Source organism: Myodes glareolus, chromosome 24 (genome assembly GCF_982192425.1).
Source record: "Myodes glareolus chromosome 24, mMyoGla1.1, whole genome shotgun sequence".
NCBI lineage: Eukaryota > Metazoa > Chordata > Mammalia > Rodentia > Cricetidae > Myodes > Myodes glareolus.
In genome coordinates, this window is record NC_142049.1 from 28,544,014 (window position 1) to 28,561,235 (window position 17,222).

The 17,222-nt window shown below is 45.0% G+C and overlaps 1 protein-coding gene across 5 annotated transcripts in view; it reads right to left on the reverse strand.

The window, feature by feature from the left end:
- Positions 1 to 17,222, reverse strand: part of Ttc23 (tetratricopeptide repeat domain 23) — a 90,262-nt gene that overhangs the window by 67,815 nt on the left and 5,225 nt on the right. For 2 of the 5 annotated variants that reach the window (XM_048434812.3, XM_048434811.3), the window contains exon 2: positions 4,416 to 4,612. In XM_048434812.3, coding sequence (XP_048290769.3) covers positions 4,416 to 4,592 — 177 coding nt within the window. In that variant the 5' untranslated portion in view covers positions 4,593 to 4,612. Of the gene's footprint in view, positions 1 to 4,415; positions 4,613 to 13,830; positions 13,992 to 17,222 lie in introns of those variants that run through there. The other 3 variants (XM_085682645.2, XM_048434809.3, XM_048434810.3) reach the window with 3 other exon arrangements.

Consider the following 17,222-nt stretch of genomic DNA (forward strand, 5'->3'; position numbering starts at 1 on the left):
TATAAAATGAGAGGAGACAGCGCTGAAACATAGTCTCATTTTGAGATTCCTGGAGGCAGGATTGCCATTTTCAGTCGAGGTCGAGGTAAGAGCCAGTGGCTGGCTGGTTTGCTTTCTGGACCTTCATGTTGAACCCCAATTTCTCTGAGTTTTTATTAATCGTGCTTCACTCCAAGGTCTCTTTTTGTTTTCTTTTTCTTTTTTTTTTTCAAGACAGGGTTTTCTATGTAGCACTGGCTATTCTGGAACTCGCTCTGTAGACCAGGCTGGCTTCTACCTGCCTCTGCCTACCAATTGCTGGGATTAAAGGAGTGCACCACCATACCCAGCTTGTGTCCAGATTCTTATGTTGACGTCCTAACTCCCTGTCTACCAGAATGCAGTTGCATTTGGAGATGAGGCGTTTTATGAGGATTTTAATATGGAGGTTCCTGGGGTTAGGGAGATGGCTCAGAGGTCAAGAGTGTTTCCTGCTCTTACACAGGACCTGAAGAATATGACTCACAGAACACTCAGGTTGAACAGCTCACAACTGCCAGAAACTCCAACTCCAGGAAACCCAGTGCCCTCTTCTGTCCACAGACACACACACACACACACACACACACACACACACACACACACACCCCACCAACAACAAAACAAATCTAAAGATAAAATGAGGCCCTGGGGACAAGCCCCGATCCAATATGGCGTATAGAAGACAGGACTCAGATACACAAGTGCACAATGACCATGTGAGGACACAAAGCGCAGCCATCAGTAGTCAAGGAAAGAAGAAAACGAGCCTTGGACTTCGAGGTTCCAGAACTGCAGGGAAACTGCTTGCCGGTTAAGTCCCTGCACCTGTGGCATTTTGTTTTGATGGCCCTAGCAAACTAGCACCTGACCAAGCATTAGGCTATCAGCAAGGCTAAGAGGCTCTGTGCAGAGACTACACAGGAAGGCTCTGGCTGCCAGCATTACTGAGGGTTAATACCAATTGCTGACATGACAGAAGTCAAATTCACCTAGGAGTTTGACCTGTGGGGAATTAACTTGATTGTGCTAATTGAGATGTGAAGACCTGCATGTAGAAACATAATACAAACTCAAAGGAAGACATATTCTATGACACATTTGGAATATGTGACTCAAAATATCAAGAGCAGCAAAGACAAAGACGACTAGTATTATGGGATATTTTGATCATACTCTGACACTCCCAAGATGGCCAATAAAGTTTACTTTGAATCAGAGGGCGGAGCCAGCTATTAGCTGACCAGAATGAGCCATAGAGGTTTTGGAAGACCCAGGACATACAGAGAGACACAGGAAGAAGTAGGGAGGGGCTTAGAAAGATTTGTGGTCCCTTTTGAATAGAGGAAGGAGAGAGAGGAGGTCACTGGTTGCTTCTCCACCACTTCTCTGATCAATCAGGTTTTTACCCCACATCTGACTCCTGAGTTTTATTTAATAATAGGACAGTAGAGTAATTGCTTCAGGCTAGGAACCTGCAGCAGACGGAAGAAGGCCAAAGAGATACTGAATCTATACTCAGTGCGAACTCATATCTATTCATGGATCTGCTTGTGTTTTTTCTTTTGTTTTTTGTTTTGTTTTTACAAATCATATAACATTAGTACATAGGTATTAGTTTCCTAATTTCAATCACTGTGCTGTGGTGATATGGGAGAATATCCTTATTCTTAAAGAAGAGAAATTCTTTTATTTAATATGTAATATATAGCCATTTATATTATATACATAGCATTCTTATATATTATAGTATCTATAATTTGTTCTGAACTGAGAAAATAATGATAGTAAAGAGAAAGAGTGAGCTGAAATGAAACGAAAGATCTAAGTGAGTACACTGGGCTGCGGCTCAGCGGCACAATAAACAGATGAATAAGTGAATGAGATAGACGCTGACAACTCATGAGTCCTAACTCTTTTTAAAGATTTATTTATTCTATGTAGTGTTCTGCCTACATGTACTCCTGCAGGCCAGAAGAGGGCACCAGATCTCACAGATGGCTGAGAGCCACCATGCCATTGCTCGGAATTGAACTCAGGACCTCTGGAAGAGCAGCAGGTACTCTTAACCTCGGAGCCATCTCTCCAGCCTGAGTCATAACTTTTCTGTCTGAATGAACTTTAAAATTAAAAACTACATAGAAATGGATTTTTTTTTTAAAAAATAAGTTATACCAGGTGGACCCTGATGAAATGTTGAGATCTTGTGGGGCGCTCAGCTTGTAACTTGCAAGGTCCTGAACTGATTGCTTCTCTGATCACATGTCTGTCATCTCAGCCCATGGCTTCCTCTCTTCATTTAAGACAGGGCACACTCAAGCCTGCCCTGAAGATTTTCCATGTGTTGTTTCCTCTCCCTTCCCTTCCCGAGGGCTCCATTCCCTCAGCTAGCTTCTTTCCTCCCTTAGTTCTCAGCTCACTGGCCACGACCTTCTGAGGCCCTCCCTGATGTAAATGATGGACACACTCTATCTCCACAGTGAGCAGCTCTGTCTTACCTATAACTCGCACCCCTTAGCTCCAGCCTGCTCACTACCATATCCTAGATATCCTTATTGGAACCACAGAATAAAGAAATGCTTGTACCATTCTAGACACAGGAGGGCAGTTCATGCCCTTACACATGCTATAGGCCTTTGAGCATGAAGTATTAACTTTCTTGTAAAGCCTTGGCTGAGGAGCTGGCCCAGAGCTTACTTAACCCCAGTATTAACAGACAGTAGGTATGGAATAAAAATTAGGTCCACAGCGAATGAACAGGGCTCAGACAGATGGAGTCTAAGTCAGAATCTGCAAGTCCTCCACCTCACTCGCATCTCTAGCTCCTATGTTCCCTCCTTAGTCAGCCCCACTGATTCACATTTCTATATATCCTTCAAAGGAACTCGGCACCCCTGCCTTACCTCCAATCCTTTGTCCTTCCTTTCTGAGACTGTCACAAATATCCCCTAGCCTAAGCACCCTCTTCTGCTTTTATCCATTTTGCACCCCGCCAATGTACAGCTGTGGAGTGAACATTCTTCCGCCCATGACCTTTTCCTGTTGACAACCCTAAGTCCTTCCCAGGGCCGTTAGAATGCTTTGTCTGAAGAGTGGGCGTCTTTCAGGGCCTGGATTCTATCCCCAGTGCGGTTACGCTGCACTGGGTCACGACAGTCTTTGTCCCAGAGTTTCCTTCTAGTCCCTCAAAGAGACTGTGCTCCCCCAGGTGCAATGAGAACAGGAGAATTCTGGGAAGAGGAAAGACACAGTCTGTAGCCGCCACCCAGACTTGGAGGAAGCAAGATGAGAATGCCTCACTGATAAAAGGTACCAAGCCACATGGCTAACACAGACAGACAAGAATTACGGGTTAATGTAGGATGTAAGAGTTAATAAGAAACCTGAGCTAATAGGCCAACCTGTTTATACTAATGTAGGCCTCTGTGTGTTTCTTTGGGATTGAATGGCTGTGGGACTCAACACGACAGGAACCTCTGTCAACACTTACCTATCTGCCACATTTGTCCCCAAGGTTCCTGTCCTCGTCTTCATCTGGAGGGCTCCTAACACTGTTTCCAGTGCAGCTTCATCAGCTCCCGTCCTAGGATCCATGCTTTAGTTGCTGTCTGACTTGTATGGCCACTGACTGAACCTGCTCCAGAACTGATCACGACTGCCCTTCTATCATCTCAATCCAACCATACATAAACCCCTCTGAGGCTAGGATCACATGAGGATGAGTGAATGACTGAGTAACCTCTGTGAGGGGTGGATGGGAACGAAGACGCAGGGAACAAGAACCATAAGCGCATTTGAATGGGCTGCACATACATAGACGTTTCATGCAGTCTGTACTATAATCCACTGTAGGTAGGTCTGGCATGTGCTAAAATTCAACATATTATTTAACTCCCTGTTACTGTGATCGAAATACCCAACAGAAACAAGTAAGGAGGCTCCTGCTTCAGCTCAGGGTTTCTGAGGGCTCAGTCTGTCATTACCAGGAAGGTGTGGTAGTCAGGAAGTAGACAGGAAGCAAAGGGAAATGCCAGCCCTCAGCGTGGTTCTTCCTTTCTCCTCTTTCATTTCACTAGAGCCTCAGCCCATGGGGATGTACCTTAGCCACACAGTCAGCGTGACCTTTAACCTTCCATTACTCCTTTCTGGAACCACCTTCACAGGCACACTCACAGGTATGTGCCCCTCAAGACTCGTAATGATTCTGAATGCAGTTATGTTGACAACGAAGATCAATCATTGCACCCCACACTCATGCTAGAAGGCAGGCCCTCTCTCGAGGACTCTCTTGAATCTCACACCTGAGGTTAGAAATGTAGTCCCACCACCCTGCTTCTCATGCTTGTGATGAGGGCTCAGCTCTCAGAGAGCAGGTGCGTGACCTCAAGGCTCCTTACCTCACGGTTGCTCAAGAAGGACTTAGCTTTCTCTTCGCACAGGTGGAGTTTCTCTCGAGGGGGCTGGAACAGCGCTGTCTGGAGCAGCTTGTTCGGGACCCTCTTCCCAGTGTCACTGACAGCAGCAATGACTTCGTCAAGGTGGTTGGACACGGGGACTTCCTGCGATTCCTGCATATTCTCATACACATTGTCCTCTAAGTGCCAAATGAAAAAGAAAGGCGTCAGATGGCCATTTTGGGGGCCACTTTTTAAAAAGTCACATTGTTTTCTCTAGAACTCTAGGTCAAACCTCTAGGAAAACACCAACACTATGACTTCCTTAAAATTAAAAACATTTTATCTCAAAAGGGCATGGTGGCTGGTGCGGAGTTCTTTTTAAAGTTGCAGTCTTATTTCCGCTAAATAAAATAGAGACACCCCAACAGAAATTACGTGAGTCCAAACGATTCGTAATGAAGTCATACTGAAGTGAGTACAAATGAATCGCTGAACTCCAACTGACCTTGAGGAAGAAAGACTGTTGGTAGTCTTCCAATCTGGATAAAATGGATACACACACACACACACATATCTAAAATAATAAAAACAACAAAAGCAAAACAGAAAAAAAAACCTTATACAGACCAAAAACAAAATGAAATAAAAAAAGCAGACAAAAATGTTACAAAACAAAAAAGGTTTAAAAGAGAGGACCCCCGCAATAAGACACTGATTTCCCCTCCTCTTTTCACGGTCCCTCCCCCACCCACTCCTCCATTTCTAGTCAGAAAAGGGCAGACCTTGCATGCATATAGATAAAGCATGGCATATTAAGTTGTAGTAAGATTAAGCTGGGCAAGGTGACCCAGTATGAGGAATAGGGTCTCAAAAGCTAGCAAATGAGTCAGAGACAGCCCTGTTCCCACTGTTATATGTCCCTCAAGAAGACCAAGCTACACAACTGTCAGTTATATGCAGAGAGCCTAGGTCAATCCCATGTAGGCTCCCTAGTTGTTGGTTCAGTCTCTGTGATCACCTATGAGCCCAGGCTGATTCTGTGGGTTTTCTTGTGGTGCTCTTGACAACCTGGCTCCTACAATTCTTCCCACTCTACAGCAGGATTCCCAGAGCTCAGCCTAATGTTTGGCTGTGGGTCTCTGCATCTGTTTCCATCAGTTATTGAATGAACCTCTCTGATGACAATTGAGTGGGCACCAGTCTATGTATATAGCAAAGCATCATTAGGCATCGTTACATTGACATTTTTTTCTCCAGATGTGTTTGGTTCTGTCCTAGGTCCCTGGGTGATCCAGGCTCTGGGTCCTGGTGTTCCAGAAAGTATCAGAGGTATCACTCTCACGGCCAGGGTCTCACGCTGGACCAATCATTAGTTGGCCACTCCCACAATCTCTGAAGACACTGATTCTTGAGAGATGAAAAAATAAACTAGGTGTGTCATGGTGGCACACACTCGGGAGGCAGAGGCAGGTGGATCTCTGTGAGTTCACAGCCAGCCTGGTCTACAGAGTGAGTTCCAGGACAGTCAACGCTACACAGAGGAACCGTCTTTAAAAAAAAAAGAAAAAAAGAAAGAAAAGAAAAGAAGAAAAAAGTAAACAAACCAAGACTCCAACTGCCTCAGTTTATTCCTTTGAGTGTTTTCTGGACACAGGGCAAGGGAGAAGGAAGCAAGAAGTTACTAGTGGACTGAGCGCTCAGGAGCCCAAGGTAGGTAGAGCTGACAGGACATTTACTGCGAAGAGAATGCTGCACTGGGCGAGGGTCTGGAGTTCCAGACGAGTCCACTCAGATAGGGGGAGAAACGTCAATCGGTGTGTAAGAAAGATCCTTCTGTAACTTTAAAAAGAAAGTGCCTAGTACCCATTCAGTTTGGTACGGTCTGTCCCCAGAAATTAAACAAGGAAATGAGATAAAATACTTAGAAAGGCATTTTTTCCTTAGTAGTAGAGAATAACTCCAGATGGAATACTGCTTAGATCTACCTGATGAATGAAAGATTAGGAAATAAAGAGTCATGATGAGAACATTCAACTAACATTGACCCCAAATTAGCATGGGTGTTAACAGAAAGACACCACAGTTATTGTAGTGGCATTCCATGGAGTATAAGTCCATGGGAAAAAGCTTTTTCAAAAGACTCAAACTGAAGTCGAAGAGGTGTAATGTGTGAGAGAAAGAATATGTAAGGTAGGGAGTCTACAGGGGTGACAGGTTAGACAGGGCAGAGGGAAGCAGAGTGCTCTCCAGACGCAGACACAGCAACAGAAACTTCCGGAAAGGAAACTCAGTGACTGTGCCCTAAGGCAAGAGCAACTGGTTCCACCTGCAGATGATTTAGGTCCCTAAAGGCAAGCAGGTGGGAGGCCAGTGGGAACAATTCAGGGCTGAACTTTTTCCAAACTGAGAAAAGTACAAACCGGGAGATCCTGGAAGTTCAATGAGCAATAAACACAGAGAGACAAAGAAAAGGCAGGGAGGGACATCGTAAGCCAAAGCTGTGAAAAAGAGAAGTCCTAGCAGTCAGGAGAAAAGAAACACTAACCAAAATAAGATAAGCCGGGTGTGGAAGTGGCGACTTGGGGGTGGAGGATCAGGAGTTCAAGGTCTATCCTCTTCCACGTGAGATCTTGCACTAGTCTGCTTTTCTCTTGCTATAATAACCACCATGACCGAAAGCAGCGTGAGCAGGAAAGGGCTTATTTGGCTTATACGTCTACATCACAGTCCATCACGGAGGAAGTCGGGGCAGGAACTCAAGCAGGAATCTGAAGACAGAACTGAGGCAGAGACCACGGAGGAAAGCTGCTTACTGACTTGCTCTCTCCAGCGCTTGCTTGGCCTGCTTTCCTACAGAACCCAGGACCACTTTCCCGGGAGTAGCATCACCCGCAGTCACTTGGGCCCTCCCACATCAACCATGAAGAAAGTGCCCACAAACTTGATGAAGGCCAATCTGATGGAGGAAACTTCTCAACATCAACCGATGGTCCCTCTTCCCAGGTGACACCAGCTTGTGTCAAGCTGACAACAGCAGCAGGAAAACTAGTCAGCACAGCTCAATTAGCAAATGGTGAAGCAAACGCCGGTACAGCAGTGCAGAAGAATACTATTCAACGATGAAAACGGAGTGTCTGTGCTGTGCGAGTGAATCTCAAAACAGCTATGCCAGGGTGGCGGGCAAAAGACAAGCTGTGAGTCTGCTCCTGTGAACCTGACGGAAATCTAAACCAATGGCTGGCCTAAGCAGATCAGTGCTGGCCTTGCCGTGGACTGCAACGTATGGCGTAGTGAAAAGAGGCAAGGAGAGGCAGGGAGGAAAAAGGGGGAGTGGTGTGTGTGTGTGTGTGTGTGTGTAATATGTGGGGTGTGGAGGGAGGAATGTGTGTGTGTGTGTGTTTGTGTGTGGTGGGGGGATGTGTGGGGTGTGGGGGGAGTGTGGGTGTGGGGTGTGTGTGTGTGTTTTGTGTGTGAGAATATGTGAGGTATGTGTGATGTGGGGGGGTATGTGTGTGGGGGTGTGTGTGGTATGTGTGGGAGGGGTTGTGTGGGGTGTGTGGGGTATGTGTGGTGTGTGTGGGGTGTGTGTGTAGTATGTGTGATGTGTGGGGTGTGTGGGTGTGTGTGTGGGGTGGGGGGATGTGTGTGTATGTAATGTGTGGGGTGTGTGTGTGTAATGGAGCGATTACAAGGGGGCATGAGGAGCGCTTGCTGTGATGGTCACATTCACATTATGGGATTATGATGGTGGTTTATGGATCCATACATGTCAAAACTGATCAGGTTTACACTTTTGTGCCAGTTAATAAAATCATACATACAAAGCAGCCTTTCAGAGCTATCTCTCCACTCCTCCCATCCCTGCTGCGATTTGTAAAACTCCAGTTCTGTCACTTACTTCAGGCAGCATGTTGTCCACTTAGTTACCAACTCAGCTAACATTTATTAAGTTCTGCTACCGGCCATGTAGCATACGAGTGTACAATGTGGGAAAAGGGGCCCAGGTAAAAGACTGCAGAAACCCGGCGGCTAGTCAGACTTCAGAAATGGGAACCACTGCTGCAGGGGCATTCAGCTAGCCTTTTGTGCTCTGGGGGAGGTGAATACACATCCAGCTAGCAGCTGGATGTGTGGTGTGTGGTGAGCACGGATTGCGAACAGGGGCAGCACACCAGAGCCACAGATGTCACTGGGCCTTCTGCCCAGGATGGCTACTGATAGATGGGATGAAAAGAGGTGGTAAACAGAAACACTGGTTCCACAAAAGGAGGACCCTACACTCAAATAAAGGTAGACGGACCAGGCATTTCACTTAAGTTCTTTCTAAGCCTTGGGATGGCACAGCACCCATGACTTTCTCGCAGGCAGTGCTTTCCCACATTTTTGGCCATGAGGGTCTCCCCTCCTTCCCCAGGAGGGGAACCAGCACACAAAGACTGTGTGAGGTGCCCCCATGCCTCTCCCCACCCCTGTTTTATAGGCATGAAGTGGGAGGCTGGGTTTCCAGCTGAAAAGGCACTGATTTTGAGCTAAAACTGTGACGGACTTTATGAAGTGGAACTGGTGAGTGGGAGGGTTTTAGCGGGAGGGGGGGGATGAAGGTGTACCCCAGGTTGAAGGTGTACCCCAGGTTGTTAATCTCTAACTAGCAGACGCTGTCATCGAACTCTGAGCAGAAGAGTGGTCACTGACTTTCAAGCTTCAGACATTCTGGTGCCATCCTTCTACATGCCAGTCAGTATTCAGTCCAGATCCACACTGGCTAACGTTTTCTTTAAACCTATCGCTTCTATGAAACCAAAATGCTGCTGGGCATGGTGGCACACCTTTAATCCCAGCACTTGGGAACTCTGTAAATTTGAGGCCAGCCTGGTCTACAAAGTGAGTTCCAGGACAGCCAGGGCTGTTACTCAGAGAAACCCTGTCTTGAGAAAACAAAACCAACCAACCAAACAAACAAACGAAAGCCCAAATTGCCTACTTCAGATTCATTCTCCCAAATAGTGAATGGCAGCAGTGCCAGGGCACTAGCTACGTTCCCACAGCAACATCAAATACAAATAGGAAGAGTTTTTAAAGGATGCCAGAGTCCCACCTAAGAACACAAGAGTAATTACGGCACGCATTTGGGAATTCTAAATTGGAGTCTGTTTGTCTTTAACTTATATTCAGAGTGGCATTTTCCATAAAAATTGATTTATTTATAAGGGCTAATGTGCTAGCCTTGCAAACATGACAAATTTAGTTTTGATTCCCAAAAATCATTTTTTGTTTGTTTGTTTTTTTAGATCTAGCTGGGCAGTGGTGGCACAGGCCTTTAATCCCAGCACTCGGGAAGCAGAGGCCGATGGATCTCTGTGAGTTTGAGGCCAGCCTGGTCTACAAAGCAAACCCTGTCTGGAAAAACCAAAAGGGGAAAAATCTAGGTTTGGTGGTGTTTGTTTGCAATCCTCTTGTGTGGGAGGCAGAGACAGGTGGCTCCCTGGGACTCAGTGAGAGCTAGCCTAGCTTAAACACCCAATCTCAGGTCCCACTGAGATCTCACCCCAAAACATTCAAGGTAGATGGCTCCTGACCTCCAGACACATATACACTCATGCACAAACACACAAACAATAAAAATAAAGAAATTTATAATGCTCTTATTTTAAAACTTCTCCCAAGCAAGTCTCATATGTCTTCAGTATGTGGTTTAACAATCACCTCCTCATCTGAAGTTAAAGATAGTCACTGGATATATTAATGTGATTATACAGCATTAAACTAGTTACATGACGGCATTGGGAAGAAAAGTGAGAGCAACAGAAGCAAGATGTGTGTGCGTGTGTATGTGTGTATGTGTGGCCAGGGTGCACACATGACCAAAGTGCAAGTTGGGGAGGACGGGGTTTATTGCCCTTACACTTCCCGATCATGGTCCATCACTGAAGGAAGTCATGACAGAAACTCAAACAGGGCATGCTGAATGGAATACTTGCTGTAACCTGAGAGCTACTTGGATACATAACTTATGGGGAGATAGTGAAGACAGACCCCAACATTTTCATTCCAGACATTCTGGGACTCTAGGGTTAGTATTTCATCTCTCTGGGCCAAACCCTGTGGCTGGTATATAAATAAAGTTTTATTGGAAAATGGCCACATTCATTCACTTACATTGTCTATGACTGCTTTTGCACGACAACAAGCTGGCCTATTTATTACCTCACCCTTCCCAGGAAAACACAATGATGCCATGAACGGAAGCAGTAGGATAAAAATGGAGAAGCCAGCTTAATGGCCAACTTTATTCAGCTGAACTGATTTGTGAAAGAAATTTATATAGAAATGTTCCATTTAGAAGTTAGAGACGACGTTGCTTCTGAGTGATTTGATTTAGCTTCTGGTACTGGGGATGAAACTTCCCTTTTACTAAAGGCATAGTGTTTTCATTCTTACTTCCAAATACCATTTGAGACTGGCCAGAAGTCCACTGAAACGGCTGGAGAAAGTGCGCTGACTCCCTGATAGTCTAAAACAGAGACCCGAGGGCTGAAGAGAGAGCTTAGCCATCAAGAGCTCGCATTTCTATTGCAGAGGACTTGAGGTCTGGTCCCAGAACCTACATCCATGTTCTCAGCCGCCTCTCACTCCAGCTCCAGGGGATCCCGTGCCCTCTTCTGGCCTCAAAAGGCGTCTGCGCTCAGGCACATATATTTAGAAACATAATTCAAAATTTAAAAATCTTCAGGAAAAAAATCAAAATAGAGATTTAGATGCATCATGAAAGGTGTTGTCTTAGGGTTTCTATTGCTGCAATGAAACACCATGACCAAAGTGCAAGTTGGAGAGGACGGGGTTTATTGCCCTTACACTTCCTGACCATGGTCCATCACTGAAGGAAGTCATGACAGAAACTCAAACAGGGCAGGATCTTGGAGGCAGAGGGGTGCTGCTTACTGGTTTGCTTCCCCTGGCTTCCTCAGCCTTTCTTATAGAATCCAGGACCACCAGCCCAGGGATGGCACCACCCACCATGGGCTGGGCCCTCCCCCGCTGATCACTAATTGAGAAAATGCCTTACAGCTGGATCTCATGGAGACCTTTGCTCAGCTAGGGCACCTTCCTCTCGGATGACTCTGGCTTGTGTCAAGTTGACACAAAACCAGCCAGTCCAGATGTCTACTAAGAAAAGGGGAGCTTTTCTTTCCCTTGACAGCAACATGGAATCGAAGTGTCAAATGGAAGTGCCCAGGGTACCAGGGTGAGTAAGCTGCAGAGCCTGTTGCAAGTTCCACTGGGTTTCTCCTTCCTGGGTGGCTCCTAAAAACACAAATGGTGTGGTGCCTACGCTCCACTATATCAACCCAGTACTATTTTGCATCCCAAGATGTTGGCTGGCGTTTAAAAAGTATCTTCTTGCCTTATGCTTCCTCATCTATCCAACCCATGTTGGCTAATGAGATGGCTGTTTCAGTAGGTGTTAATGGTCTGGATAAATAGCCTAGTCTATCATTCAGATGCTGAGGTCCAGGAACTTGCATTGTCCCAACTACCTATAGGATTCTGGCAACACTAACAGCTGACATTTCTATAAAGTTTGATGCTCCCCATCTTTGTCACACATGGCTCTTATTACCACTGTGTAGTTTCAGTGGACAGACAATGCTATTCTCTACTTTATTATCGCTACTCCCACTTTATTAATGGGGGAAAGGAAACTGAGGGAAGGTAAATTACTTGGATGACAACACAGGGCTAGAGACAGGACTCCAATCTTTGAATAATTTGGTCAAATTCTGCATCTTATTGGCTTGCACTCAATATTTGTTATTTTGGACCTAAGAACCTAATGTTCAACTTTGCAATAGGTTTCTCTCTTTTTTTGTTGTTGTTTTCATGATAAAAAGTGGCTTGCTTCATGCTGCATCTTAATACCACATCCGGAGAACAAAACAATACCTATGCACATATATACAGGGACATACAAAATGTTCATGGGTTGGGTCTAACACAAATATTTCTACTAAAATATTTTTGCTAAAATTCAATATTAGAAGGCTCTCAAAAACATGACCATATGACCATATGGCCCAGCTACACAACTCCAAGGAAGGCATATATCCAAGGGACTCTACCTTCTACTACAGAGATATCTGCACATCCATGTTTACTGCTGCTCTAGCATGGATCATAAATGGGATTAGCCAGAATGGCTACAAAAAAAAAAAGAATGGATAATAAAAATGTAGTACCTGTACACAGTGGGATTTTATTTTTTAAAATATATTTATTATGTCTACAATATTCTGTCTGTGTGTATGCCTGCAGGCCAGAAGAGGGCACCAGACCTCATTACAGATGGTTGTGAGCCACCATGTGGTTGCCGGGAATTGAACTCAGGACCTTTGGAAGAGCAGGCAATGCTCTTAACCGCTGAGCCATTTCTCCAGCCCCCACAGTGGGATTTTTTTCACCGACTAACAACATTTAAATTGTGAAACTTGTAGGAAAATGCATGGAACTGGGAAATACTATATCAACTGAGGTAACCCAGGCTAAGAAAGATAAATATTGCAAGTGCTCCCTGTATGTGGATCGTAGCTTTGGGACTGTTAAATATCTATATCTAGGAGGAAGTAAGTGGGCAAAGCTAGGAAACTTGAAGTTGCCCAAGGGATGGGGGCAGGACATAGAAGATATGTGATATGAAAGTAGAAGCTGGGGGTGTGGGTACCTGGTTGGGGAGGGAGATAGATGTGAAAGGGAGAACCAATCAAACCTAAGCATGCATGCAAATGATCTGAGCAAACATGTTATTTTGTAAAGCTAATCAAAACAAACACGCAAATAGGAATTTCACGTAACGATCTAGATGTCTAAGATTTCTGTCTTCTTGGAAAAACTCAGAACATCTATGAACATTAGGCTCAGGCAATAGTCAGCCAGGGCAAAGAGGTGTCTCTGTCTCTGAAGGCCAGTGAACTCTCTAGCTCTCCAGGGACCACAGCTCGTACTTGGCTCCTGGGCATAGCAGGGTAGTCGCCATTGTCATTGCTCCTGTGCTGTGGTTTCTCTTCTTGTGTAACAGAAGGTTCTGGACGTGTCTCCCTTTTGACGCAAGAGAGATATAGCAGGCGGATGTGATTTTCCTGGCCAGGCCACTCATTCCCAGGTTTCATCTAAGGCACCGTGGGCTATAGGACACTGCTTTTCACACATCCTCTGTGCCTTGCTATTTATTAACTGTAGTTACATATTCTAATCTCAGACATGTTTAACTGCCAAAGTGTGTGCTTCTGGGTGATCGGTCTCGTGCTGTCTGACTTGTGAAAAGATTGGAATCAGTGGCCTCGCTTTAACCACACATTTTCCGTGTGTCTTGGGCCAGGTAGGAACACCATTAGCTTAAAGACCTCCTCTTCAGTTCACTTACTTTGAGGTACACGCTTATCAGCAGCCGCTTTTCCTTTCTTTGTAACAGCCATGGCTGGGGCTTAAACTTTCATTAGCAATCAGCCCAGGCCCCATACACCTTCTCCCCTGCCAGCCTTGGGCTCAGCTTCACAGGCCTTTCTCAGTCTGCCTCACAACCGCCAGTCAGGCTTACCTAATCAATGGATGCTGTTCCTCCTTCCAGACCTGCCTAGTAGAATGCTGAAACACAGGATAGGCCTCGGATCACAGTGATGAGAAGAGGCCTGTAGTGGATCTCAGTCGGCCAGTTCCAAGGGTGATGCTTAAAATATTTAATAACTGGAAGATCAGGGGATCTACTTATCTGCATAGGTGGCAATTATGCAAGAATAGGATTCTGAAGGTCCCTGATGTTCCAGCTGATAACCTTTTGGCACTGGCTTGTGGGAAAGTGAAGGGGGCCTAAGGGAAGAGGGCAGGCACCCTCAGGGCAATGGCTCTTAGGAAATAACCATCATGATGGTGTCAGAGTATATGAGCTAATCCTGACCCAGAAAAAGATAGGGCATTGGGAAATACCACAGAAAACACAAAACACTGAGGCTAAGTAAAAAGTGAAACAGAAAATATGATTAAACCCACAATGACTCCAGAAACTCAAGTAATAATTTAAAATATTGATTTAAACTTAAGTTCAGGCCCAGGTAGCTCCAGTGATGAATTCTACAATGCCATAAAAAAAGAAGAAGAAGAAGGAGGAGAAAAGAAGAAGAAGTGAAGACAAAGACGACGAAGAAGAAGAAGCAGAGCATTTTAAAAAGCACTATATGAAGTCAGGCAGAAACATGAGACAAAGCGTATATTGAACCTCAGATAAAGGACTATATGGTGGCCAAAAAGGTTTATTAAGAGAATGGAATTTTGGGTTTACATACGATGCCAGGCAGTGGTGGCGCACACCTTTATTCGCAGCACTCAGGAGGCAGAGGCAGGTGCATCTCTCTGAGTTCGAAACCAGCCTGGTTTACAACGTGAGTTCCAGGATAGCCAGGAATATACAGAGAAACCCTGTCTTTGAAAGACAAGTAAGCAAACAAACAAAAAATAAAATAAATGAGCTATGTACTATATTCACAGGAAAGAAAACTACTTCTTCATTGTGATAGGTGTAGAGAAAATATTTTTTCTATTCTTTTATTTTTTTAAAAAATGTGTGTGTGGTACATGTGTAAGTATGTGTTTGTGTGAATGTGTGTGCATGTGTGTGTGTGTGTGTGCGTATGGAGGGTAGAGATGGATGCTCTGTGTCTTCCTGAATCACTTTCCACCTTATTTTTTGAGACAGGATCTCTCCAGGACTTCAGACTTGACTGGTTAGACCAGTTGGCCAGTGATTGAAGGATCCATGTGTCTCCCCTTCCCCAGCTCTGGGAATACCCAGGGAGCTACCACAGTAGGCCTTTTACGAGTGAGCTGGGGATCCAAACTCAGGCTTGCTTGGAAAGCACCGTGTCAACCGAGCCAGGCGTTCTCTCTCTGCACGGCCCCTCACCCCCAGGTCCAGAGTCTTGTTATGTAGTCCAGTCTGACCGCAACAATCCTCAAGCCCGCATTTCCCACATCCTGAGACTATGGGAATCTGCCAGCATGCCAGACAAGCTAACATGGCGACTGTCTGAATGCTCTCCTCTTATGACAGAAAACAGAAAGGATGTTTTCTCAACACCTGTGTTCAAGATTGAATTCTGATCAGAGTAACTAGGCAAGACAATTAAAGGCAAGCAGATTGGAAAGGAAGAAACAACTTTATTATGGCATGATCCTGTATGCAAAAGCCTAAGGAATCCAGGGACAAGGAAACAAGGGCTAAAAAGACTCCTATTAGCACCGCTGAATACATTAAGTAAGTCCATATACAACAAAAATAAACTACATTTTTCTCTCTCCCATTTTCCTTTTTCTTCTCTTTTTTCTTTTTCTTTACTTTCCTTTTTTCTTTTCTTTTGGTTTTATGAGGCAGGGGTTTCTGTGCAGCTTAGGAGCCTATTCTGGAACTCCAGGCTGACATAAAACTAACTCACAAGAGATTCGCCTGTTTCTGCCTCCGGAGTGCTGGGATTAAAGGTGTGCACCACCACCACCTGGCTCTCCCATCATTTCTATTCTGACTTTTTGTTATCTATATATTTGTTTGTTAAGACAGCATGTCACCACACAGCCCTGGCTGGCCTGGAACAAAACTCAGTCAAGCAGGCTGGGGTTGAACTTGTATTGATCCTCGTATCTGCCCCCAAGTGCTGGATTGCAGGTCTGGATGCCAATGGCAGGCTTGTTCGCCCCCCACCCCCATCTTACATGGTATGTGCAGCTCTGGGCACTCCCGGAGGCCAGAGGTCAACCTCAGAGTTACCCACACTGGTTTTCATTGTTGTGTCTTGAGACATTGTCTCTCACTGGGACCTGAGTCATGTCTCAGGTTCCTGAGTGCTAGGACTACAGGGATACCCCAGAATGCCTTACTCCAAAAATTATATTTATATATGCTAACAATATATAACCTGAAAGTGAAATTAAGGAAATGTAGCTATTAACAATAGTGAAACAAAAAAACAAACAAATAAAAAACACCTTATGAATAAATGTAATGAAATTGGTTTGAATCTGAAATGACTTCCATGGGTTCATATTTGAATGCTAGGTCCCCGGGCTATGGAACTATTTTGAAGACTGTGGAGCTTTTAGAAGGTGGGTGTGGTGTGGGTGGTGGAAGTAGGCCACCGAGGGGTGGGGCTGTAAGGCTATAACTGCCCTGGATTCCAGCCTGTTTTCTCTGCTTCCTGCCTGCTGCCAAATGACAGTCCTTTCATGCTCCTGCTTCCTCTGCTGCAATGGGATGAAACCATGCACCCAATGGGCTAACCTCTTTCATCTTTCAAGTTGTTTCTGTCAGGCATTCAGTTCTTGCTCTGTGAAAGTAGCTAATACAAGACATGAACTGAAAATTAAGGAAATTAAAGAAAGCTTAGCTATCTGGAGAAACACCCCCCATTCGTAACGAGAGGCTTCAGTGTCTTCACACTGATCTGGAGATTTGAAACAACATCTATCAAAATATTAATGGCCTTTTTTTCTTCGTATAAGTTGAAAAATTTGTTCTTAAATTCATATGGAAATGCAAGAAACTCAAACTAGATTAAACAATCTTTAGAAAAGGAGAAAGCTAGGTAATTAATACTTGGAATTTTTAAAGTAGCTATTAATATAAAAACTTTAAAAAGTCAGCCAGGAGCTGGGCGGTGTTGGCGCACACCTTTAATCCCAGCACTTGAGAAGCAGTGGCAGGCGGATCTCTGTGAGTTCGAGGTCAGCCTGGTCTACAGAGTGGGTTCTGCGGGATAGCCAGGGCTGCAC